The sequence below is a fragment of the Pseudorasbora parva genome, chromosome 18, assembly GCF_024679245.1.
Source record: "Pseudorasbora parva isolate DD20220531a chromosome 18, ASM2467924v1, whole genome shotgun sequence".
In the NCBI taxonomy this organism is placed as follows: Eukaryota; Metazoa; Chordata; class Actinopteri; order Cypriniformes; family Gobionidae; genus Pseudorasbora; species Pseudorasbora parva.
In genome coordinates, this window is record NC_090189.1 from 22,637,513 (window position 1) to 22,665,103 (window position 27,591).

The following is a 27,591-nucleotide window of genomic DNA, read 5'->3' on the forward strand; positions in this document are numbered from 1 at the left end:
ATCATTGTTTTATACAAAATATAAATTCTTATCCTAGTACTATTATCCTATTATCTTGCAGATTTGAATGTTCGATGTAATCGTACTTGTCAAGTATTTTATATTTCATGTTCCATAACAAAAAGCAGTGGTTGGGCAACATACTTTTAGCCCTGGATTTGATTTAGTATGCAATATATAGTGAAAAGAGGGACGTGTATTTACTATGGTTCTATTTACAGTTAATGACGAGATTCTGAGAGTGTTCATGGCCTGGGAGATGCTCTCCTAAACCGTTATGATTGCCATATAATAATTAGTCTTCTAAAAAAAATTCATTGGGTTAGCATTTGCATACATTTTTAGAGGACAGAATATTTCTAGTGTGCAAAATTGATGTTAGTTTCAACCAATTCTTTTTATTTTGATTTTTTTCCACTTGAGTTCCCTAAAAGATTGTACGTTTTTAAGTTTTAATGTTGTAATATATTCTTAAAATAACATAGTATAATTAACATATAATTAAATGATCTATAATGCAATGCACTAATTATGGATTTGTCCGGTTTATTGTGTTTAAATTCAAAGCACTGCAGTGAAAGAGGCTGGAAGTGGAAGCCACCATTGTCTGAGGACGTGTTGTGTGGTGGTATCTTAAATTACAGCTTCCCTTTGTTGTTCTGTGTATTGAAGAACAAAGAGAACACTGATGTGTAGGTTCTTGAAATATTAAAAACATAAAACGGTAGAGAAAGAAAGGAGACAAATAATTTATGGCAAAAAATAAGACCCAAGGAGACACACAAATAATGCCTTTTAGCTTGGTCCCTTGAAAGTACGGGCCCCATATAGCCATTGCACTTCTGACTTAAAAGTTTTCCCCAAAGTTGGAAGACACTTTTTCTTCCTATTCTTCACTGCACAATCAAAGTGATCTTGTGGTTCTGTGCACATTCGTGGAATTTTCACTTTTTGAGAGGATGAAACCGCCGCAGACGTACAGTGAAATAAATTCTCTGCTACAGAGTCATTCATGCAGAAGTGGGCAACCATGCAGCTTTATTTCTTATCAGCACCACTCAAGATCACTCCTCATATGTCTGTGGGCAACATCCTATGGTTGGGAGAGAACATTTGCACTAGTCGAAGACCATCAGTGTGATGGAGACTCCAAATCTAAGGTCGAAATAATAGGGTAAAGCACTTGCTCTCATATCAGTTTTCTCTTAATGCTGGATGTTTGAGCTAGCCACATTTCAGGAAAGTGCAGTGCAGTTGTCTATCATAAGTAGACATCACATATGTTATCCTAATCATGGGTGGGGTTAATTACATCTACTGCTATCCAAATTGGAGATTCCAAAATGACTGCAATAGAGTTGACAGAGTGAGAGATATTTTCAGCAGTTGAGGAAATACTATTCCCCTTGTAAAAACTACCCTCATTAGTGAGTTTACATTGTATTCTCTCTGGGCTGCAAAGGCTTAACGCAGATAAGCATTGTGCAGTCAGTCAGGACATTAGGAACTGGCAGGCACACACATCTGGATCAACCGTTGCTAAATGTATGCAGCACGTATAAACAGTGAAGGTGGAGTTGTTTGTGTATTTTTCTTTGCTCCAGATTTGTGGATTTGCTTGAATGCACTATCATTCGATGATGGTAGTTGTGAGATTTTGATAAGAACAGTTGAATTCCCACTTTGAGTCTTTAAATCAATCTTTTACTCTATGCCAATGTTTCCTGCTTCACTTTATTTGCTGAATTTGCTGTGCTACGTCAAAAACAAGTCATATTTAACTTATTTACTTTGCATTCTCCAAATCCATTATGATGATATAAAAAACACATGCTCCATGAAACTTAATAATAACACGCAATAACATTAGCATGGCTGGTATAGTCCGATTCACAAACTTATAGGGGTGGGACGAGACACAAGATTGGATTCAAAAGAACGAGACGAGAATTTTTTGACACAATCCTCAGTGACAAAAAAAACTGGAAAAATAGTCTGCAGTTGCTTTTTAAAAATATCAGGGTTACTTCAGTGATTGATTGATTCATTATTTGGATCGCGTGTCAATCATGTGACATTGGCGATCCAAATCATGAATCAATACACTGATTCATAACCGTTTGAATCTTTATTTAAGGATTGAAAACAAACCTGTAAGAAAAGACAATGCTGAATAAAGTCCATAGACCAAAGACCATAATGTATTTTTGACGCTTCAAGAGATTCTAACTAACTAACTGATGTCCCATATGGACTACTTTAATGATGTTTGTATTCCCTTTCTGGACATGGACAGTATAGTGTGCATACACTTTCATTGATGGAACAGAAAATCTCTGACTATAATATCTTAAACTGTGTCTGAAGATGAACGGAGGTCTTACGGGTGTGGAACGACATTAGGGTGAGTCATTAATGACATGAATTTTATTTTTAGGGGAACTTACCCTTTAGCATTGTATTTAAACTGGGTCATTAATGTAGTAGAAATGTGAAATTATTTTTGAATTTGGTGCCTTCTAGACTGTGAAAGTACAGAACATGTATTTTTGTCTCATGGGGATGAAAGACAACTTCCAGAATGCACTTGCTTCGCTGCCCAGCGAGGCCACTCCTAAGCCATAGCTACTGGTTATATCACGCCACGGCACATATGGCATCGCAAATGGAAGCTAAACTCTCATAGGCATTCATTGAAAAGTTGGTGCGGCACCATAATTCGAATATACTACCGGGTTTCTACTGATGCAAAGCTTAATGCTAAATCACTGAAGTAACCCTTTAACTAATCCTCTTGTAATGAATGTCCTTTCAATTCTACTTTCTTTATCATGTGCCGTAAAAGACAACAAGCACTGTAAAAAGTTTGGCCACAAACTGAGCTGACTGGCTTCTCTCATGTAAGAAGTCTCTTTAGACATAAATAATGAGCTTCCAGAACTTCTGACTGAGGCTGTGTGTGACCTCCTAATTCAACTCCTTTCCACAAATTGAACATATAAATAAAATAAAATAAAAATGTCTTAGTCTTATTAACTACAAAAAATAAGTCCAACCATAATCAGGTGCTCTCTCAATATTCAAAGTGCGAACAGAGACAAGAGCTAGGAGGTGGTTACAACTTCACAGCCCAGCCTAAGATATCTTTGATATTGGGAGACAGGCGATTGCATGTTTCCTAATTTGCGTGCATCAGGGTGCTCGTGTTTACTTCACGACCGCACGTCACGTACACTGTGTAAAGGGAGCTTCAGTGCTGAGGAACCATTCTACAAGATAATACATTTATCAGACACTTAGGCTCTGTTGCGCAACGAATCCTCCATCATGGTCTGTCTTGTCAGTCATCTCACCTTACTCTCATCACGTGAACGGTGAACTGTGAGTCCTGCACTGTGCCCGACTCTGCTGCAGCTCATGCTGGATGAGCAGAGCAGTCTTGTACAGTAGTTTACAATTGAAGCGATCTTTATCCAATCAAATGGACTGTTTTTCTATTTCTATAAAAAAGCAAAACGACAATGTAATGTAAAAGTATTGGTGCATATTCCATGCTAATTTCACCCTCATACTCTGTAATTGCGATATTGCAAGACCACTTTTCACTCGCAGAGAAATCTCATAAAGTTTTAATTTTGCGAGATCTCGTGGCACGAAATCTCATGACACCCCTGCAAACTAATGAAATTAACCAGTGTAGTTCGATTCACAGACACATGACTCTTTTGAGCAGGTCATTTTAATGAATCATTTGAATCAGTCTTACAAATCATGCACTGAATGAACTCCCTGAATCCGACAGAGTGGATCAATATCAAATTACCATTAACTTGCATTACCATTACCTTTTAAATGGACATTGTAACTGAAACATATTCCCAAATGAATCGGAAATTGAATCCGGAAATGTGTATCAATGCCCAGCCCCACTTTTCAATAAGTCAGATTGCCTCATAAAAGAATGGAGATCTGGCTTTCTTTAGTTAAATACTTCTGGCTCAAGCTTCACTTGTAGCATGAATTATTTAGCTTTTTTAAACCGGGCATAAACATCAGATGTGTCTGTAACCTCCGACCTAAATCAGCGTGGCTTCCTGGGCCTTGAAGAAGTGCCAAAGCAGTTGAAATGTCACTGTTGGTAAATCAAGAAGGATTGTGAGAGTTCTGTCCAATTTTTAATGTTGCCTCTGTGGCTAACCAAGAGCATTTTATTGAAATATGCCGTGTTTATTTTTGCAAGTGTTAACGCTTCTGGCAAATCTGCAAATGGGGAAAAGAGCAACAGAATCTGACTGTTGAATATAAGTACACACCCTCTCTTCGCTGCCACAGCCACATGATATCATGTGCTTTCCTGTACTTGCATCAAGATGTCAGTCTTTTGCATCCTCCCACGGTCCACTGGAATGTCCACATTTGTTTTACATGACCGGGCAGCGGATGGGCATCGAATGCTCCACATTTTCGCCGAGTGAGCAGGAGCAAAGCGTTTCCCAAACAAGAAGGGGATCTTCCTGAGCAGGTGATAAAGTGGTTCCTTTGGGGAGGTCACTGCTTGCGTGGTGCTCAGATGGTGTGCGTCCCGAGCCATGAACCCCCCACTCTCACCCCACCTGTTTCACTGCAACATTCCCTCTCTGGCCACTTAGACGGCGTATGCAAACTATTTGAGTCTGAAGCATGCCTTTGTGAACATTTGTTGTTTCAGCCTAACTTGCTCTCTTTAAATTCTTCAGCCTTTTTTAGGTGAGGCATAAGTGTACTTTGTAGATTCATGCAAAAAATCTCAGTTTTAATTTGTAGTGGTGTTGACACTAGAGTCTCTGAGGAATGATCAGTCTGGCAAATTAATTTGAAGATGTTTATACATATTCTTTATAATGGAATTTATTTACATATGAATGTTTCTTATATGCTGCAAATTTTTCATGCAGTTCAATGAATGGAGGCTTGAGATTTAATCAAAAGACCACGAAAACGTATCATAAAAATAGTTCATATGAGGCCATCCTTAAAAATATTTTGGTTTGCAGTAACAGTAAAAATTTTTAAAAAAAGGGTCGGTAGGTAGGTCTATTTTTTTTTTTTTTCAAATTTTCATACAAAAAAAATGTACATTTTTGGTGATGGTGATTACATAGGTATGAATTTAAACAAATTGGCATATCGTGACATCACTGACTGGGTCTTCAAGCCGTGCCTTCGGGCGTGTAGGCTAATTGCAGGCTATATAGACCACAAACAAATTGAAATATTTGTCAAAAACATGTTTATTGCATAAATTTCAGGTGCATTCTTTAAGAAAAGGGTCCAACCAACAGCTAGCTGTCATTGACTCAAAGCTGTCAACCCTCCCTTTTTTTCCGGGTTTCTCATGTATTTTAGCTATTTTCCCGCTGTCTTCCCGTTTTAGTATTTTCCCGTGATATGTTTCTTATTTTTATGCTCGATTGTGTTAACTCAGAACACGCAACTATCTGTGTCTCTGAAGTGGCTTGCACTTCTTGCCAGACCAACGCATCTGGTGATATAGACTAGTGCATTTGAATATTAAAAAGCAAAAAGTTGTTTTTATGAATTCAATTAATTAAGTAGCTATAACCAGCTATTCAATCAAGAGCAGTGAGTGAGTCCTTATCTTTTGTTTGACAGACAGCAGTAAAGGCTACTGCCCCTTTAAGACCTAATACAGAGATATGCATCGTCTTTCTCAACTGTATAAAGTTCTCTTACGGGATATAGACTGTCTGATGGATACTCATCAAGATCGACATGTTGACATACTTTTTGTGTGAGTTTATCCGTTCAAACGCAAGACTTGAAAGAACTCAATATTTGCGCGCTGCGAGACGTGCGCGCGCTGCGCACAGAGACAGATCTTCTCTCACTGCAGAGGGTTCTCATTCGCGTCTTCTGGCGAATATACTGAGTGATGATGGCGAAAATGACTGGTCATACGGCAGCACTGGTCATACGGCAACACAGTTTACAAATATAGACCGTTTTGCCCATGTTTTCTTTTATTATCGCTGTTGTAGTGCACGTGTATCCATCGACAGAACCATACATAAAGCATTATTTTTCAAGTTACAACCAGTGCCGCCGCTCGCACCACGCGCTGGGGTCGAGCAGAACACACGCTACCCATAGCAACGCGTTATGACAACGACATTTCAGACTGACAGAGACAAGATAAACGGCTTTTCCGCCATTTGTTACTGTTTTGTACACGTTGTTATATTAATTATAATTCAAAATCAGTTTTATTCGCCACAATATAGTAATGATAAATGTTGCGAGCGGCACTTTTTATTCATTTAAAAAAAGGGCAGGGGCTCAAACTAAGCCCTCCCTTCTGCAGTGCACTTGCCCGTGTGTGTAACGTGTCCATGGTCCTGACTCCTGTCACACGGCGAAATCTCCGACAGGGCTTTAACAGTCTAACCTACGTTACAGTGAATGAGAGTATGAGCCGAAACGAACGCACGTGCAGTCCATAGTGTGACATCCGTTAACCATAGTGTAAACATAGATGACGTCACGGGTTTTTCTATAAACGAAAGAACGTAGCCTTCGTTTGTATGGCCCAGGCAATTTATACATTTATAATACTTACTAAAATATAATTCATATTATTTTATTACTGTTGTATTAGTTGTTTGAAAAGTAAAAAAAGAAATTGGTCGGTCTTAAAGCCTATTTACAACCGGCAAGTCGGTCGGACTAAAAGGAAAAATAAAATAAAAAATTGAGTCGGCCCTAAATTGACAGGGTCGGTCGGGTTACGGCAAACAAGAATATTTTTAAGGATGGCCTGACACAATATTTTTTTATTATTTAGCAAAGGTGCATGAAATTGTTCAAAAGTGTCAGTAAATGTTCCAAAATATTTAATATAAATGCTGTTGTTTTGAACAGCACAACTGATTTCAACATTGATAATAAGAACACATTCTTCTTATTATATTTACTGTATATAGCTATACAGATTTGAAACACCATATGATACATTTTTGGCTGAACTCTCCCTTGTAATCAGCAAACAGGGAAAGTTGCAACAGTAGTAGAAAGTCGATCCGTCCCTTAAAGTATCTTTTCCTGGTTAACCTCTCGCCTGCAGTGGCTATCCAAACACTGGCTCACATGTTGTCTGTTGTTTCAGACCATCACACATTATCAGTGACCCTTGTGCATGCCCCGCCTGCATTACCTCTGTGGATCTGGCATGAAAAGGCGCATTAATTGGACATCAAAGTAGCAGTGAATTACGCTTCCTCAAAATGTGTCCAAAAGCCTTTCTGAAACAGGCGAGTCTGTTAAACACAGTATAAATAATCCTGAGAGTAGACTGTCTCTTGTTTACATTAGAGGCCCGTTTGAGATACAAAAGCCCGGAAGACTGTCACAAGATGACCTGAGTACTCGTGTCTGCTGTTACGTACTTATGCAGTTATGAATGTTAATGAATTTCTGCAGATATATTTTTTGCTGCTTTTTGGTGTTGCTGCAAACCTCAAGGTTTATGTGTTTGGCCCTTTCCCAAATGAAAGTTCTACAAATAATATATCTGGTTATAAAAGCCTGTGTTCATGGATTGATTGGGTTTGTGGTCCTGATGTAAAACTGTCTGTGCTAGTACATCACTGGTACTTGAGAAAAGTGAAGGTGCTGGAGAGGGAATGCATGTTTTATGGTGTTGCTATAGAGCCAGACGTGAATGTGGCCTGTATTTGCACATTAGCAAATGAAAGAGAGAATTGGCCGTGTACCTTTTGCAGATTGTACTAACACCATGTAACTTTTTTTTCTTTCAAGATTGTATTCAAATTTGATTTACATATTTAAATAATAAAAAAATATAAATGCACTAATTGCATTTTAAAGCCACACAATATGTCATTTTTCGCTGTGATGCCTTGATTTTGCAGAGCTTTTATTATGTTGCAGACGACCACTTCTGCTTCATCTGGTCATGCGTATGTCGGGCAACCCAACGCTGTTTTATCATATTTAAAGGTGTTTCGAAAGTTACGTTATAATGCTACTCTGTGCGTCCTCTCGGTGGCTACTATAAGACACTTGTTGCACGCAGCAGTAGATCGATTTTAGACATGGTAAAACATCACGGTAAATCAAGAAAACGTGTCATGTTGAGCTGCATAACAATGATTAAATTCTGTCGATGAATGTATCCAAACCTGTTTAATAAAACATAATATATTAAAGTGTATATTAAGTCAATTTCTACAAAACAAAGCTAGAAATAAAGGGCAACGTGTGTATGATGTCATTGATAGGCGACGCTGGGACACGGTCTGTTTTTTCTGGATTTAAACATTCTTGGAAATATTTTGGACAATGTATGCGCACAAGTCAACAAAATATATAACATTGTTCTAGTGGTTTTTGAATATTTTAATCCAAAAATCTTACATATTGTGCCTTTAACTAATTGTATGCCCTCAGCTATTTAAAAAAGTGAATAAAAAATGTATAAGATAGTTAATGATCCTCATTTTACTTATAATTTTCTATAATTCTCTATATTGTAAATACAGTATTTAAAGACCAGAAATCAATCCACCAATTAACGTTATGCTTCAGCCAAAAGTCATATTGATTTCATTTGTAACCCTACTCCAAAGAGCAGCAACAACTTTGGATCAACTGTTCAGAACTGCGAGTAGCGTTACACAACATGGGTTTTGTACAAGAGTGCAAACAAAAGACAATTAATGAGAGATGCTATGGGGGGCCAGCGCTGCACAATAGACAATGAGAGTTCAGGGGTTTTTGCTTGGCTTGCTGTTTTAGCACTGATTGTATCTTGAAGAGAGGAGTGAATGCTGCGACCGGGTCTATTATGCAGTTTATGGGCTTCCTGCTGATGGTTTAGTCACTGCTCTGTGAAAGCTTGGTTCTCTCGAATATAGACTTTGCTCCATTGTGTATTTTATTTTATACATTTAGATAAGATGTATGTTTAATAGAAATAACTTCTGCGTTAGATTATTGTGTGTTAAATGGACATAAGCATGTCACATTCCCCAAAACTTTTTTTAATGCCAGGATGTACAGAAAAACAACAACATTTTCCACTAAATGTTTATTATGTGTGATTTTAGAGAGAAGTTGTAAACCGCAACACTATTCCCTCTCAAAAAGCCTCACCCCAGGGTGCTCTTTTTCACCTGCCCTGTTGCATTCTGGGGCATTTCTTTTGAACAGGAAGTAAAAAGGATTATGAGCATATCCCTGCTAAATCAACAAGTCTCCAGCGACTGTGGGGTGGCATTATTCAGCTGTCAGTACCTCGCTGCTATGCTGCACAATTCACGTGCTCAACAATAGATGCTGTTTCCAGCACTGGGACCTTTTAAGTCAGGAATATACGAGTTAATGTCCTTTACACTTCAAATCACTCGATTTTAATAAGCCTGCTCAGGGATTTAGCCCAATTCTCCTATGTATTTGTCACAACACATTATTTAGAGAAACCAGCGGGCTGGAGCACTGCTGCGATGGCGTTGTGTGTATTTCATGCTCTAATCCGTCATCGTTAAGACGTCATCAGAAATCCAGACACGTCACCATCTCATATTGTTTAATGCCACGAGAAGAGAAGGTTTCTCTTGGTGTTTCAAAGTGCACGCTTTGAATCTGCCACTGCTCTTGAAGAAGGCTCTGGCAGAAATTACAGTCCTAATTAGGATTATGGAAGAGGTCAGTGTGCTCATACTAGAATGTGAGGCATTTGCAGTGAGCGGCGATGACGCCATCTGTGCTGAAAGCAGTGAGCGGCTAATTCTGGAACTGAGTGCGACACGATTTACAGATTTTGGGTTGGAGCCGCCTCACGGCGAATACGTGATCCTCGATGAGCTGAAAACAATTTGGTAATCTAAATTGGCTCCTTTTAACGCTGACGGAGGAGATAAGCATAGCCTAAATGTTGTGCATGTATGCAAATGCATTTCAGATCTCTGATTATCAGTTTCAGTAGAAAGCAGTTGTTGAAATGGCATCTCACAGCCTAGAGCTTGAAAAATAAGCCTCCAGTAAATCTTATCAGGGGGTGGTCAGTGCTCCCAGCTGCCCACAAATGGGACGGGAGGAGATGCACAGCTCTAACTTACCTGCAAATGCAACCAATTAGTATGTCGCGCAGTCTCTGCCTGCTGTTGACAGCTGCTATAAATAGCAAAGGCTTCTCCAACACTAACCTCTGTTCTCACCCCTGTGGAAAATAACTCATGGTCTTGCTAGGTACAACTTCCCGCTGAAAAATCACTAACCTGCATTTGGAGAGGTTCAGTGATGTTGAGCCTATTTTAACCCTCATGTTCTATGCGATTTGTGGAGGTCATATAACTCATCAGGCTGATATATCAAGGCTTTTCCTATGCAAACTTTTTATAAGCTTATGTTTAGGGTTCAAAAATGTAATAAATGTTTACATGATATTTTAGAATGATATTTTATAAAGAGATTTAGATTGGTGTACACTATATTATTTATTTATTTATTTATTTATTTATTTATTTATTTATTTATTTTCATCCATCCATTCTCAAAACTACTAGTACTATCCCAGCATGTTGAACCATAGGCAGGGAAATACCATGGACAGTTGGCCAGTGTTTTTTAAATGTAGTTTTATTTTATTATTAATACTTTTACATTTACAGCACTTTAGGAAGAACTTGATTGTTACAATGAATATATTTTTGTTATATTTTATCAAATATTTTTTATTAATTTCCTAAAATCAAACAACTAAAAAGTGATCCGCCTTTGTACTGTTGCTATCTGGAATGCTTTTGTTTTGCCACAGTAGCCATCAGGCCCTGTCCTGATTAATTTAGTATTCATTCACTCCCACTGCCTGAAACTGTGTCACAAAACAAAGGTTTCGATTGGGGTTCATGTGGACTTCAACCATGTGATGTGTGGCACTAAACAAGAGGTCTATTTTTATTGGAAAAAAAGAAGGCGATCTAATCAAGCCCAGTTATTTCATGTGACTGAGATATGGGGTGGTGAAAAGTACTTCTAATGTGATGTATCTGTAAAATTATTTTCCCTGTACTGCTTTTTTTGTGCCAAAATATAGTATTCAGTTAATTCCATCACTAAATCACAGCTGACTGGCAAAATATCACCTCATTTCAATGCTGTCTCTATGCAGAAGGGGCATAAAAGGATACAGGACAGAGATGTGGAATGGGAGATACGCATACTCGCTTAGCCCACCGGTCCCGTGAACTCCAGTCGGCTGGAGGACAAAAGGAAAAGGGGCCTCCTGCAGTAACTAATGCTGACGCAAAGTGACATGTACTCAGGCATTCTGTGACACCGCTGCCCCTCTCTCGCTGGCTCGACTCAAGCTTAGTCTTTGACCTGGCTAGATCAGAGGGGAGCTCGGCTGGAGTCTAGTCCTCAAATACCTCTAAGAGAGCCTGTAGCATCCACATGTGAATGCAAAAATTACAAATGCAAAGAGCAGAGCCTCTGGCTAAAAGTGAACTGTCACAGAGCACCGAATATAAAATAATGCAAATGAATCCCGGTGCATCTGGTCTGCCTAGATGTACCTAAGTTAAAGGTGCCCTAGAATGAGTTGAAACAATATGTTATATTGTTCTGTAATATCTACATAGAGGGTATTTGGCTTATATAAGGGCAATTGTCCAGATACAGTTTTATAGGTCCATTTACAACCCTATAAATTGTCCCTAGGTTGTAATGCTCTGTTTTTGCCTTATTTGGAAGAGTCATGAATATTAATGTTGAGCTCTGCTCTGATTGGCTTATTTCAGCCGCTCACAGCACTGCAGTTCAGCTGTTCAGCGAAGCAGCTCGTGAGTCCTGACCGTCCTGACAGAACACAGACCGATTGAATGACACTTTAAGCAGAATATCTCAAATGGAGATTGCTGAAATGCAGCTTACTTGTTTATTGGTGTTTTCAGATCATCTGCACGTGAGATAGAGCTTGCGTGCTTGCGGTTGCCAGATTTCAGTAATTTAAATCCCCCAAACAGAGCTTTTCTGTGAAAAAAACCTGTATACTATCTGGTGTTTTACCTAAACATGTCCAATCTGGCAATCATATGCACACAAGCGCTTTCGTGCACGGATGATCTGAAAACACCAATAAACAAGTAAGCTGCATTTCAGCAATCTCAATTTGAGATGTTCTGCTTACAGAACATCTCAAAAGTGTCATTCAGTCTACATTTAGACTTTTTTTTCGTCAACGATATTGCATGTTTATATAACGTTAGTCACAATGTAGGCTACGCAGGGACTGTGATGTACTCTTAATACAACCATGCGAAAACATCATAGGCCTACTTCAGTTCTCAAAAATATAAATATTAGGGCTGTGAATCTTTGGGTAGGCAGCAAATCGATTCGATTCATGTTAACTAATGCATTAACTAATAAAACATTGTAAAGTGTTACCAAAAAAAAAAAAAAGACAGTTACACTTTACAATGTTTCATTACCATTATTTAATGTATTCACTAACATGAACTGACCATGAGATAGATGCATATGCATTGTCAGGATTTGTAATCGATGCATCGAGAAAACGAGTGAATCATTACAGCCCTAATAAATATATAACTTATATATTTTACAAAATGAATAGCCTTGTCAAATGACTGTCGTTTTAACTTATATGGTGGAAAAGGTGACGTTTGCTAGAAGGATTGAGTGAACGATCTGAGCAAAGTCGTTTTGGTTGTATTTACGGTTGTATTTTGTAATACAAAATAATATTAACTTTGTCATTAGACACACTATTTAGTTTTGTATAGTACTTGGAGTTTCCTATTGTTACTGTACTAGCATCTTGTGTCATCTAGACAATGCGGTCTCTCTAAGAAACTTTCGATTTAATCAAAAATTGTTTAAACAGCTAGTCAATAAGTGGATAAAATCGCTACTTACTGCTTGCAGGAATACAGTTCTTCAGTTTAAGACGCTGAGTGAAGCTTGCTTGAAATGGGCCGAACAAACGAATGATTTTGAAATAAATTGTTGTGTATCCGATTATAATAAACCTCAACCATGACTGTTGACATATGAAAAGTCCTCACGTCCCCTGCACAGCCTAAACAAGACATATGTGTCATAAGAGCTGCCGATTTTGCTATCCTCAAGTGTCTTGTTTACCTGCAGTCCTGATGATTCGGCTCCGTCAGGTCCGCCTGACAATGAACATGTTTGGTCATATGCAAATGTTGGGGACGTGCATATAAATGATCCCCAACCCTTGCGTCACGGTTGGCGTTATGTTGAGAAGCACTTTTATTTCCGTGGAGTTCTGGATTCACGAGATTTACATATGAAGTAGGAGGCAATGATGTTTGAAACTGACAGTATGTGATGTCTATACTGAACTCTTATTATTTCACCATGGCAAGGTTAATTCAATTTTTCATTCTAGGGCACCTTTAAATAAATAAAATGCTACAGCATACTGTCCATCTTTAATTTCTAAAATGAAAATAAATGATCCATTTCTAAAAGATAGAGAGATAGATAGAGAGATAGATAGGCAGGCTTATTTTTATTTTTTTTTGGCTACATTACATGTAGGATATACAGGCAGACATCTTTAGCTGTTGCATGCCATCTAACACTTGCTGTTTTCTGAGTGTCCCATGGTGACGTGTTTTCAAGATGCTGTGTCAAGTTATAAATAGTCAAACTTTTTAAAAGGTGTCTCAATTCCCTGAATTCTTTTTTCCCTTTGCTTGTCTGCTTGTTTTTGAACACACAAATGCGTCTTACGTAGCTGTAGATTTTAAAAAGCAAATCTTCACAAAGACGATGCTCGTTCCTCCTACTGTAGACCATAGCAAGTCAGTGGTGTTTTAGTTAGAGGTGCACTTCAGGAGGAATGCCTGCTTGTTCTACACTTGCACTTTGAAGTGACGCCTAGTGACATTTGCTCAGCAGCTGAAAGAATATCCGAGGTATTTTCGTTGTGGAGATTGCCTTATCTTGTGGAGATTGCCTTTGCTGAATGCTACTATTTTTAGTCTTGGTGGAACAAGAAAGAAACTCATTTTTTTTTTCATGATAGAAATTCATACTCGTTTAGCAGTTCACAACATTTAGAGTATTGGGACTCTGGGAATATGTTACATAACAGAATCATTCTCCTCAACTGAATAAGAATCAGAGTATACGGATATATCCGACATGAGGGTTACATGTAATTGAAGAAAATATAAAGCTGATGTAATGACTGTCTAGCTCCCTGAGGTACTTTCCTCTCAGCTTTCATTATTAGACATCTTCACTTGAGATTGGATGAAACAGATGAGTCTGAGGGCACAACAAAAGGTCATTACTGTCACTTTTTAGACTGTAAGTGAATTAATATTCAACTCTAACAATGAGCTTTTTTATTCGTAATCTTCTGTGCTTGTTCTGAAGAGTCTTTGTTGAACCTTTTTGACTTGCGACGCTCATGCAAATAAAACTGACAGACCTAAATGTGTAAATATGTGTAAGGAGATAAAACTGTAGACCATTGAGGTCATCCGTTTGGGCAGCGTCAAGTGAGTAAGAGCCGTCCACAGCTGTAAAAACACCTCCATTACTGACTCAAAGCTTAAACCTCTACACTTTTGTTGATGCTGTTGTTTTCATGAGTTCTGAGAGGTCAGCTAAGCTACTTTCCCTGGAGCAGGTGGGATGTCCTACGCAGAGATTATTTGTTGAGGGGGGTTTAACACAGCCATGCCAGGCGACTGGCCTCACATGAAGCCAGACAGAAATGCATTTTTACATGGGATTTTCCCATGGGATTTTTTTAATGCTTATATGCTATAGAGTATGTTGGAATACATTCATTAATATGGGCGTGTGGTGTGGCAAGCAGCGGGGCGAGGGACCGCGAGAGCGGGCCGGTGATTAACGTTCAACAACATTTATTTAAAGTAAAGAAACAAAATGAAAGTAAAACCGCGGACAGCCCCTCACGGACGACTGCCCGCAAACACACACAAAATAAAACGTGGGCAGCCCCTCACGGACGACTGCCCACAAACACATAAACAAAACTAAACATAAAATCCAGGCCTGGTCCTCTCTCGTCTTCCGCAGCTCTTGCTCCTCCTTATATGCTCCCGTCACATGGCCGCGAGACGAGACCGGTGTGCCACGCAGCTGGCACTCGTGAACGTTAATCACCGGCCCGCTCTCGCGGTCCCTCACCCCGCTGCTTGCCACACCACAGGGCGTTATTATTTTTGGCTGGAGGGAAGTGGTTGGTGTTTCTTTGCTAATGACTTGCATCTTTTGTTTAAACAAAAAAAAAAAAATTATTTTCTCTGTTTATGAGCTATATATTGATCAAAAACTAATGAGCTAAATGCACATTTTCAAAGCTGAAATATAATATTGACAGCAAGTGGTTAATATTATAGGATTTTGAATCTAAGAAATCTGGATGAAATTTAAAATAAAATGTCCAAAATGTCACTACCTGGATATTATTATTTTAGTTCCCCTGATGATGTGGCAGTTTTGTTCTGAATGCTTAAGTGTTATGAAATTCACATTTGCTTAATTACTAAATTAATTGTGCTACTTTGATACCTCGATTTGGGCATCATTTATAAATAATGCCATCCCATAATGCACTGCAACAGGCTGAGTAAAAAACTAAATCGCAGATGAAACGAGAGAAATGTTAATAATGATAACTCAAAATGTGTGTAAAAATCTAGTTATTGCCTAAATAAAGTGCTACACACCACTCACTATGAGGTTAAGATGCTCCCTTAGAAGGCAGCTGTCTATGTAGGCGGTAGGTAGCCCACTATATTTCACGAGCTTGCATTCCTCCCATTGGCATCAAACAAGAACAGATACTTAAATGCCCATGAGGCAAAATGTGAATTTAAAACACGTGGTCTCCTTTGTTATTTCTCAATGGCTGAGAAATTCAACACTCAAGTTTATACCAAGAAAACATTTGCTCTCGTGAATCTACACAAGTGTTCGTACAGGCTCGAAGGGCGTAGTGTAAGAAATACACTCCTTGGCGAAGTCACACTGGGAATATTGCTGTACAGTTCTCCATGTGTCAGTGGAGGAGGATTTGTGACCTCTTGCACATCATGAATTGTTCAGAGCTACAAACATGCAGATCGTTTTAAAGCTGCGGGGGCAGAGCCCGAGTGTGACCGTCTATATAATATCACTCTGAGCTTCAGAATCTATTCCAGTTGGATACGATCAGCTTATAGGGAGCTATGGGACACATCCAATCAAATCCCAGTGAAGTAGACCCGGGATGTGTAATGAATGGCTCTGTGGGCATCTCTTTCTCAGCCAGTGAACAACCTCCCAGCCTCCTCCCCCCTAGCGAAATGAATCAATGCTGCAGTTTAAAAATAACAAGGAATATTATCCATGCATTGCTGAGTGAACCGAATGTATTGAATGCTCTCTGACAGGCTGCATCGGAGCAGAATATGTTTGGGCTTTTCTGCACACTGGTCGCAGATCACGATGCAGGGTGTGGTGGCTTTTAAACGTTGCGCTGTGGAGGCTGTCCAAACAGCCCCATTTCTCTGTGGTGTAATGTTTCTCCATAAGCCGTCATGCTGAGTTAGGTGTTGAAGCCAGGATTAGAAAATGGCCTCCTCAAATAGGGCGGCCTCACCGTCGTTGCACTGTTGTGTTCAATTCCAGGTGGTCCATCCCAGCAGTTTTAAAGAAGTATTCCGGGTTCAATTCAAGTTAAGCTCAGCGTAATGTTGATCACCTCAAACAGTAATTTAAGGCCTTGTCGCTCATTTTCTTATAGACACTTGTAATAGAAGTGAGAGCTGATTTAAAGAGATAGATCACCTAAAAATGAAAAATTGCTATTTTTCTGCTTACCCCCAGGGCATCCAAGATGTAGGTGTCTTTGTTTCTTTGGTAGAACACAAATGAAGATATTTAATCTTCAAAAAAAGTTATTTGTGCACGGTGCAACAGTTGGAGTTAGAAATCTTCATTTGTGTTCTACTGAGGAAAAAAAGACACCTATCCCATTAAGAGCAGAAATGTGACGCTTATATTATTTATTTATTTTTACAAAAGTACTTGCATCATTCAACAGTTTGGGGTCAGTAGGATATTTCCTGAAGTAAAGTAATACGCTTATTCAGTAAGACTGCATTAAATTGATCAAAAGTGACAGTGAAGACATTTAATGTTACAAACAAATACTGTTCTTTTAAATTTAGTCATCAAACAATCATCCTCAAAGGTGAATCATCCATGAAAAAAAATGAATCACTGTCTCCACTAAAACAGCACAGCTGTTCTCAACATTAATAAGAAAAGTTTTGAATCAGCATATTATGATTTCTGAAGGATCAAGTGACACTGAAGACCATCACAGGAATAAATTACATTTTAGAATATATTAAAATAGAAAACAGTTATTTTAAATTGTAATCATATATAACTGTTTTACTTTATTTTAATTAAATAAATGCAGTGTTGTTGATCTTGCTTGAGACTTCTTTCCAAAGCATTTAAAAAATCTTTCCGACCTTAAACCTTTGAATGGTAGTGTATCTAAAAAAAACTGTTAAAATGTGTGCTGTAAAGCTGTTTATTTTAAATCATCATTTCATCTTTTTAGGGTTTTAGGGGTTACGTTGTTACATGGTCACTGTGACAACGTTTAAAAACTGAATATAACTTAGTTGTCATTTTCTCACATCTCACATAAATAATGTTAAATCTCTCTCTCTCTCTCTCTCTCTCTCTCTCTCTCTCTCTCTCTCTCTCTCTCTCTCTCTCTCTCTCTCTCTCTCTCTCTCTCTCTCTCTCTCTCTCTCTCTCTCTCTCTCTCTCTCTCTCTCTCTCTCTCTCTCTCTCTCTCTCTCTCTCTCTATTATATTATTCAGTTCTGTAATGCCCAGGATTTGACCCAGGCATTACACTAAGATTACTGAAGAGAACCAACAGTTATGCCTCTAAAGGAAGAAGTAGAAGATTAAAGCTCGGCTAGGATTGTCACATCTCATCCAGCTGTGCTCTCCTAACAGGAAGAGAGAGGTCAGGATATTTAGGTCATAGAGCACCTGCCTTGTTTGAGGGCTCAATTATCCCTCAAATGGCATCAGACCACAGAGACTTCACCCAGCAGGACAGACCCTACATCATCGGGTGAGGTGTGCGGAGGCAAACATTACTGACACAAGCTCCGCTTTTAGTGCTGCTGAGCACCAGCCACCTATTTGACGACATGAGAGGACAGGATGTGGCAGACGGAAAGAGGGGAAAGTTTCCTGGCCGTCTAGTCACAGAGTAGACAATGGCCTTTGTGTCCTCCATCTGGATAAATGTAATTTGTAAAAGAGGATGTAAACCTGTGGATGTGATTGTGTGGAAGTTTTTTTTTTTTTTTTTTGGGCACATCCTGCATCCTTTCCCATTATGTCAGGGTCATTGCATTGCAGCTCTTCCTAAAACTTCTACATTAAAAAAATAATGATTTACTAATTCTATCATGCCTAATTGATAGATGAAATTAAATTGTGAAGACATTTTTTGTAATATTTTAACATTTGTTGACATCTACCTTATGAACAATAAATAGCAGGACTTTAGCTCTTTGCTGACAATTGTCACCAATGCTTTCCACGAAAACTTTCCATTCAAAAACCAATCAAAAAACTTTCTCTACATCCATGTGCTATTTCACCAGATCCTAACAGTGTTGTTATTGTTAACTGAAACTAATAAAAATCATTGTCAGTAATATATTAAATAATATAAATATTCAATGAAAAACTGAAAGTAAGAAATGTTCCCTTGGCTACTAACTTCAATAAATAAGATGTAGTATATTAAATAATTCAAACGGAATCTGAAATGAAATAAACTGGAACTAATGACCTCATTCTATTTACTCTGGTTGTTAACATGACAAAGACTTAACAAAAATGCATATTCACAACAGTTATGTTGTATAAATTACTAATGGTATCCAGGAACAAAAAAAGGATAACGCCAATATTTCTGACAGTAATAATCCTTCTCACTTTTTGCCGCAACACGCTGATGTGGTTTCTCTCTCTCAGATTTGCTGCCATGTCTGTTGTATTACTAGCCTTGTTCTGTGTTAGATGGATGAATTCTCGAGAGCCTTGGCCCAAAATACAATCATCAAAGATTCATAAAAATTATCCCTAGCAATCAGATGGCCATTAAAATTTCAGTGCCCTGAATATATGCTCTTTCAGAAAAAAATGTTATGTTTTTAAAAAACAAACAATGTTTATATATTGTTTAATTGCTCATCCATGATGAACCCAAAGTTTTTCATAGGGCGTGAACCTGTAACCTTTTAAAGTAGTAGAGAAAGTTTATAGGTCACGTTCTATGCAAATAGAGCAATTGTTTTTCTTCCTCTGTGAACCTTCCGAATGGACATCGTAACTAGATTCATTTAAATACATTTTCTTGATGTTGCACAAAAACGATCAGACACAGACCTCTAAAAATAGTATGAACTTCAAAGTTGACCTTTTTGATTTAGCATGTTTATTAGCGACTACGTGAACTTAGTGAGCCCCTTTGGCCTTCACTTTAAAGCAGTCAGCTGTTATTCATAACACAGAACGGAGACTGCTTGTCAGCCTACACAATTATCTGTGGTGGGACGCTTTTACATCAGTGATGTTTGTTGTGAGAGTGAAACTAAAAATGGCTGGTAACATATCCGTTCACAGCTCACAAGGATGCGAAGAATGTGTGCTGTCAGGCTGGAGGGGTTGGCCGCTGGGCTCGACTGTTAATTGAGTTTCATAAATCTATAGAAGAGTTCAACGGTACCAATACCACGTGGTTCAGGCCTTAACGACACCCCTGAAATGTCATTTGGCGACGTTCAAGTTGTTAATTCAACATAAAACTGATGTTTGTCTCCGTCTTCTCGTTGCAGTCTACATCAGCACCTTGGCAGTCATCCTCAAGACGATGAACGCTAAACCATGGGTCAATGAGTTTGAATGTAAGGCCGAGTCATTTACTCTCCAGCAGTCTTCAGCCGCTGAGTCTAACATTAAACGTGCCATTTGAACTGCTCACAAGCTCTTTCGTTTTGTCTTCCCATGCAGCAATCGAGCTGTCCTGCTTGATCGAGTCGATCACCACTTCTAATCCCAGAATAGAATGGAAGAAGATTAAGAATGGAGAGCCCAGTTATGTATATTTTGAAAAAGAATTAGCAGGTAAACTATACACCATTCTTCTGGACACTGTTGCCAACATTCAGCTAATGCAATAGATAAACATGAAATAACAGTAATCAAATCATTTGTTAATTCTACATACATTAACATTCAAAAGTTTGGGGTTGTTAAGATTTTTTAAAATGGTTTTGAAAGAAGTGTTTTTCTATTTTAACATATTATAAATGTAATTTATACCTGTGCTGTCAAATCTGAATTGTCAGCCTTATTATTTGAGTCTTTAGTGTCACACAGATTTTTTTTAATTTTGTATTAATAATAATAATAATTATTATTATTATTATTATTATTATTATCAATGTTGAAAACAGTTGTGCTTGTTAATTAATTTTTTGGAAACTGTTACTTTTTTTTCAGGATATTTGAAGAGTCTTATTTAATATCTTTATTGTCACTTTTGATCAATTTAATTTGTGCTTGCAGAATAAATGCATTACTTTCTTTCCAAAAAGAAAAATCTTAATGTCCCCCAAACTTTTGAACATACCTGTAATCCATTACAGTTTTTTTACATTTCAATGTAAATTATTAACACTATAAATAAATATGAATGAACAATACACAAATATATATTTATATGTTAACTTAAACCCAGATTAATGTTGTAAAACGTAAGGTAACTATTTTGAAATTAATTTGATAATAAAATTCAATTTAACATTTATAGTAACAGTTAACTAAACGGCTTGCTTGAACAAACAAACAATGTAGCATTTATTAAAATTGTGTAATTTATATTATTAAATTTTAACGCTTCAAATTATATTATATCAGGTAAAGTATTATGAACAAACATCAATAAAAAAGAATAACAGAATAGTTATATTATTATATATTAGTTATTAGTTATAATAATAGGATTATTATTATTATAAATTAACATTAAGGATAATAAATGCTGTAAAGCCATTGTTTATAGTTCAAGTTAGCTATTGTACCAAATGTTTAACTGTTACTTCTTAATGTTATCATATTCAAACTTCAAAAAATACATCAACCAGTGTTATTTGGTTGAAACATATTTCCTCACATTCCATCAATATTTAGTAAGCATTTGGGCTTGGAGTATAAATGACATCACAGGACCAGCTTTCAGTCCACCTATTTCAACCAACGTGTGCCTTCTCTTGTTTTCATTTTCTCCAGGTGACCTGGAAAAGAGAGCGAAAATTCGAGAACCTGCGACCTTAGTCATTCTCAACGCTACAAGATCTGACACTGCTAATTACCGCTGTGAAGTCACCGCCCCCAATGACCAAAAATCCTTCGATGAGATTTTGATATCGCTCGTTGTAAGAGGTGAGTTCAATAGAACTCCATGTTCTATTGATTATAGTCCTCTAATTGGTTGACAGCCCCACAGTATCATGCCTTGTGCTGAAATAGGCACTTTGTGTAGATACTTTTGAGAGGAATTTTGAATCTGTGGTAGACGTAGCATTTTAGCTCTTCCCAACTGCTACGATGTAACACGAGACGGCGAGGCGAGCCAAGGCACCCACCCTTGGCGCACATTTGAGGATGCTTGCTGCTCTAACCCTACAGGGCGTGTCCAGTGCTATATGAGGAAACCTCTGAAACTGCATCTGAGTTTAATCAGAAATCTAAAAGGGGAAAGAGCAGCATGTTCAGTTAGCCAGGATGCTTGCAGTCAGAGTCACTATGGTGCATGTGTGCGAAGATGCTATTGTCTGTGCAGTTACATTAAAATGATTCTCTTGTGTGCCATGCAGTGAAGCCCGTCATGCCCAGATGCTCCGTACCGAAGTCCGTCCCGGTGGGCAAACCAGCAGAACTGCATTGTGTGGAGGATGAGGGCTACCCGAAGTCCCAGTACCAGTGGTTTCGTAACAAGGAGGAAATCCCAGAAGACCCCAAGAGCAGCCCAAAGTTCTTAAACTCCACTTACACTCTCAACGGAGAGATGGGCACTCTGGTGAGTTCGGAAAAAAAGAGGCAATGGGGTAGGCGTAGGGATATTTTTGGGGAGCCAGTTGATGTGCGATGGGCTCAGCCATGAGAGGAATCTGCTGCCCTCATTTGCACATTCCAGAGTGCCATTCTCCGCCTTTTGTACGCAGTGCCCTCGTCAACCTTCACACCACTTTTTAAAGTTTGGCCTGCGCTGCAGTGCAGCCTTTTCCCCCTAAGGAGATGATGTCTGAAGGCCCTTTAAGATCTGCCAGACCCTCGTTTGACACCTCTGTCTTGCTTTTATAACATCGCACCACAATCAAAAAGATGCTTTCAGGTTTCACACAGATTTGTGTTCTAGTTTTTGTCTTTTGATGAGAAGATACTTTTTTTTCCTTTTCATCATGTAATTTTTTTGCCATTTGATATTAGGTAAACAAAGTAACATTTTAAGTGATAATTGAAAATTAAACCAAATATTCAAACCATTTAGTATATTAAACATGTATGTTCTTTTCTTGTTTAGTTCATTGTTAATATCCTGCGATGCATTTTTTTTTCTTTCAACGGTGTGTTTTAAATCAGAACGTGTTTATTGCTGCAATGCTTAAATACACACTGTTCAAAAGTTTCGGGACGATACTAATGTTTTTAAGAAGTCTCTTTTGCTCACCAAGCTTGTATTTATTTAATCATAAATAATCAAAACTAATAAAAAAATATATAAAAACAGTAATATTATGAAAGTCTTCAGTGTCACATCATCCTTCAGAAATCCAATTTGGTGCTCAGGAAATATTTCTTCTTATTATTAATGTTAATAACAGCTGTGCTGCTTAATATTTATTGTGGAAACCGATATTTTTCTCAGGATTCCTTGAATACAAAGTTTGCTTTTGATCAATTCAATGTGCCCGTGCAGAATAAAATAATACATTTCTTTAGAAAGAAAATATCTTACTGACCCTAAGCACTGTAGGTCATTATGCAAACTGTTTTGTCGACGTCAATAACTGTAATTTACGCTCTTCAGAAATTCAGTGCGGTCAGGAAGGAGGATGCGGGAGAGTACTACTGCAGAGCCAAGAATGAGGCTGGCTTCTCTGAATGTGGGCCGCAGCTGATAGAAGTTTGTACGTAATTATATTTGCCTTTTCACATGTAACAGGACACCCCTCAAATACGTGATCTCATACTCTCCCTTTTTTTCCTAGATGATATCAACATTGCTGGAATCATCCTGGGAGTAGTGGTTGTGGTGACAGTCCTCTTGTGTATAACAGTGGGCATCTTCTGTGCCTATAAACGAGGCTACTTCACCAGCCAGAAGCAGACGGGAAACAAGTAAGCACAAGACTTTGACAGCGACGTCCGTCTGAGTCACACTCTGTCCCAGAGCAGTTTTGACTGAGCGTTTCATAGCTTTTTTTCCATTTCGTCTCCAAAGGAGCTCCCGAATGTTCCCTGCTCACCCTTAACATCACATGTACAGTAGATTATTCAGTTATATAAAAAACATTTAGGGTTACACTTTTATTTTAATTTATACACTGTCATTGCTAGGGTTTAATTATATGTCTAAGTACTGAGTAATATTGATTAACTACTGTACTTACTAAAGGATTAAGGTTTGGTTGAGGGTTTGTTGCTTGTAATTTTACTGTTATTACTATAGAAAGTACATGTGACAAAGTGTTACCAAATTTAGTTTTAATGCTAATATGATATATTAGTGACTGACTGCTTGATATGTTTTGTTTTTTTCCTTCAGTTACAAAGCTCCAGCAAAAGGAGATGGAGTGGACTATGTCAGAAAGGAGGACGAGGTAGGTGGAAATAAAGCGATTTTATTTTTTATCAAGGCTTTCGAGAGCTTAAGACATTTTGTGGAATCCTAACAGTTTAAGACATAGAATCGTCTAAACCTCCTTTACTCAATCTTCTCTCTTTCAGGGGGATTTCCGACACAAATCCTCATTTGTCATCTGAGGAGGAAGACGAGTGATGGAAGAGATTCAGAATTACATTTCAAGTTATTGGCACTATTGTACCTCGCAGACACAAATCCCCATTTGAGGACACAGATGTCGGAGCTGCCATGGCACGTGCCTTGCTATTCGGCACGTCCGCAATGACACAATTTGTATTTGCCAAAGGTGAAAAATAATCATGTCTGATCACTGTTTAAAGACACTAGATGTATCTTGTTTCTTTAATTCAACTTTTACAGACCCGGTTTACAGCTGACTAAAATTTTGCCTGTTGTAAAATTTTGGCAGAACACCACATACAGCAAGAAAACGTTTTCCTCGAACTCTTCTGTCTTTTACTCTTTTTTTTTTTTGTTAAAAAAAACATTTGTTTTGTACTAGCTAAATTTCTCAGACTATTTTTGATGGAATATATTTTAAAATGCCTATAGAATAAATTGTTTTACTTTTTTAAATATTTGTAAAATACTAACTTAGAAGTAGTTTTTTTTTGGACTATTTTGGTGGTGAGGGAAACCATTCCCACTCACTTCACATCCTTGGTTTTAGTCATTGGACATGCAGATAATGTACCAGACCGCTTGACGTGTGGATGTTTTGTTTTGTTTCAAATCCTTTCGGCGGCATATCCAGCGACACCGGCTTCGATCAAAGGTCTTATTACTATACTGCTGGGATCTCATGTTAATGGTGAAAGGACGTTCCATGTTCATGTTTGTAGATAGTCTTAGACAGTGAGTATCTTTGGATAAACACCAGCACAAAAAAAAGCTGGAGAATATTTTAAAAGACCAGTGCTGCGTATTCTTCATTTTAAGTGTCCTTCTATGCTAGCTGTTTATTTTGTATATAGTGAATACACAGTTTAGGCTTTATTTTTTTTTACAATTCTTTTTTTCCTTCTCTCTCCCACTCTCTCGATCTCTCTCTCTGTCTGTTCTTTTTCTTATTTGAGTGAGAAATGCTCTTCATGTTCGTTTTTAACATAACAGGGTTTGTATGTTGACTAACTGGTTGTATATAGATCCACTGTGAGCTACACTGTGCATATGTTTTTTGGTTTAACCAAATGTTGAATGAGGCAAATATGACACTCTTTCCATGAAAAAAAAATTGGTTATGGTAGAGAGAGGATCTGCCTTAAAAAAAAAAAAAAAAAAAGCCTGGAGCCATGTAAATTGACCTTTTTTTCTGTAGCAATGATTACAGATACATTTGGACTATTCAGTATTCACACACATTTGTGATCTAAATTACGTTAAAGCGTACAATCATCTGAAACTGAATGCGGTTGCACTTTATTTTAAGGTGTCTTTGTTACACTAATTACACATTTAAGTACTGAGTTAATATTAAGTAACTACATGTACTTACTATAGGGTTATGATTATGGTTTAGTTTGGTTTAGGATTAGTTACATGTATTTATGCATAATCTATAGCTATTACTATAGTAAATACATATAACAAATGTAACAATGACACTGTAAAATAAAGTGTGATTTCAGTAAATGCTTTTTTTCATATTTTATAAGTTAAAAAAAAATGTATCTTGCCACATGCTCAGAAATCTTCAGCTATCTTCTGAAAAGAATCATAAATCATTCCTCTTAAGTGCCTTCCTGTGTAGACAGTGACAATAATGCAGTTTTCAATCACTAAATGCTGTAGCAGATAATTGGAATATGCAGAACATTTTTTTCTAATTTACTTCTAATTCACCACTCTTAAACCAGGTCAATATTTAGAAAAGAACAGGTGTTTGAGAGGAATGATAATGTTCTGCGGCTCTGCGCTCGCCCACTGTTTCGGTCACATATCTAATATTATAAAAACAATTGTAAATAGATCTTTTGTTGTGAATTGATTTTGGGGAATTTTTATTTTTTGTCATTGACGTAGATATTCTATTATGTATTAGTGCCTAAATGTAGATTGAAATAATGTTTCAGGTGGACAGTGCACTAGTGTTATTTCAGCAGATGGAATCTGGAGTTTTATAGTTTCACTAGACACATACAATATATAATTGATTTCATATAGAAAGTTAGAAAGCGAGGTACATTTCGAGTCACGGCCCAATTCAGTCATATATCCCTACTTATGGAGGACTGTGAGGGGGACAGAAAATAAGGTATTTTGTGGGTTGGGGGAAAAAGCAGGGAGAGCTGTACCAAATACTGACTGCCAAAAGAGCATTTTCTCCAATTCCAGTATTATTCTGCTCTCAGATCTCTCTCTCTTTTTTGTAACTCTTGAGTAAAATTTTTGGAGGCTGAGTTCAGATGTTCTTTTAGTTTCTGTGGAGTTTGTGGTTGTTTTGGAGACAGCTGGAATTTTAAATGAAACATATTTCATTCACTGAATTCATGTAATGTCCCATTGGTTTGGGACGGGTACAAATCCTGTGTGAATTCTTGAACAGTATGTTTGTGATTAATAAAACTCACTTCTTAAATCCAGTATGTTGTCTTCATTTTAAAATGAATCATTTAATAAAATAGATAGTGGTGGTTGTAGGGGTAACAGACAGAGCGTGCATCATGTGGAGTGGCAGGTTAAATTTGACATATAAATAGTTTTGTTGTTGTTGTTGTTGCTGTTGTTGAGTTTCATTGTTGAATATAAATTGAAAACAAAAAAGGATCACACTCCCATGAGATGAAGGCTCCAGAGATCAGCAGGCTAATAAAAGCCCCCGCTTTTTTTCATCTTATGGGAGCTGCCATATCCAGCCGAGATCACATGAACAGCAGAATGTCTCACATTTTCTACATAATTACGCTGTTTTTCATCTTATGTTCACAAATAAATTCATCGTCAATGTAAGTGACTGCTATACCAATCAATGAACATGAAACTAATTAATTAAATAATTTAGCTATTTATTTGAGCTACCAATATTGGTAATAATATGATAATTGGTTTCAAATCAAAAGTAGCCTACAATGATTTTGCCAGTCCACAAATGGCCTCCATTTAGAATCTTTATAAGGTTGACTTGCTCCCCTAAAGGGATAGTTCACCCGAAACTGAAAATGACTCCATGATTTACTCACCCTCAAGCCATCCTAGGTGTTAATGACATTCTTCTTTCAAAAGAATTCAATCAGAGATATATTAAAATATTTCCTGGCTAATCCAAACATTACAATGGAAGCCCAAAAAAGTGCATCCATCCATTATAAAAGTAATCCACACGGCTCCAGAGGGTAATAAGGCCTTCTGAAGAAAATCGATGTGCCATTTTTACCATTATTGGATAATGGTAAAATTATATTTTACCATTAGATTAGGATTAGCCAGGACATTTAAAAAATAAAATTAAACTCAGATTGTATTCACCTGAAAGAAGATACATATACACATATAATTGCTTGAGGGTGAGTAAATCAA

The 27,591-nt window shown here is 37.6% G+C and overlaps 1 protein-coding gene across 1 annotated transcript in view; it reads left to right on the forward strand.

The window, feature by feature from the left end:
• jam3b (junctional adhesion molecule 3b) overlaps window positions 1-26,657 on the forward strand; it is a 36,819-nt gene extending 10,162 nt beyond the window's left edge. The window contains exons 2-9 of the mRNA XM_067423997.1: window positions 19,982-20,050; window positions 20,157-20,270; window positions 21,438-21,590; window positions 22,025-22,227; window positions 23,239-23,338; window positions 23,420-23,549; window positions 23,977-24,031; window positions 24,159-26,657. Of these exons, the coding sequence (XP_067280098.1) occupies window positions 19,982-20,050; window positions 20,157-20,270; window positions 21,438-21,590; window positions 22,025-22,227; window positions 23,239-23,338; window positions 23,420-23,549; window positions 23,977-24,031; window positions 24,159-24,194 (860 nt within the window). The 3' untranslated portion in view covers window positions 24,195-26,657. The remainder of the gene's footprint in view (window positions 1-19,981; window positions 20,051-20,156; window positions 20,271-21,437; window positions 21,591-22,024; window positions 22,228-23,238; window positions 23,339-23,419; window positions 23,550-23,976; window positions 24,032-24,158) is intronic.
• Window positions 26,658-27,591: the final 934 nt, after the last annotated feature.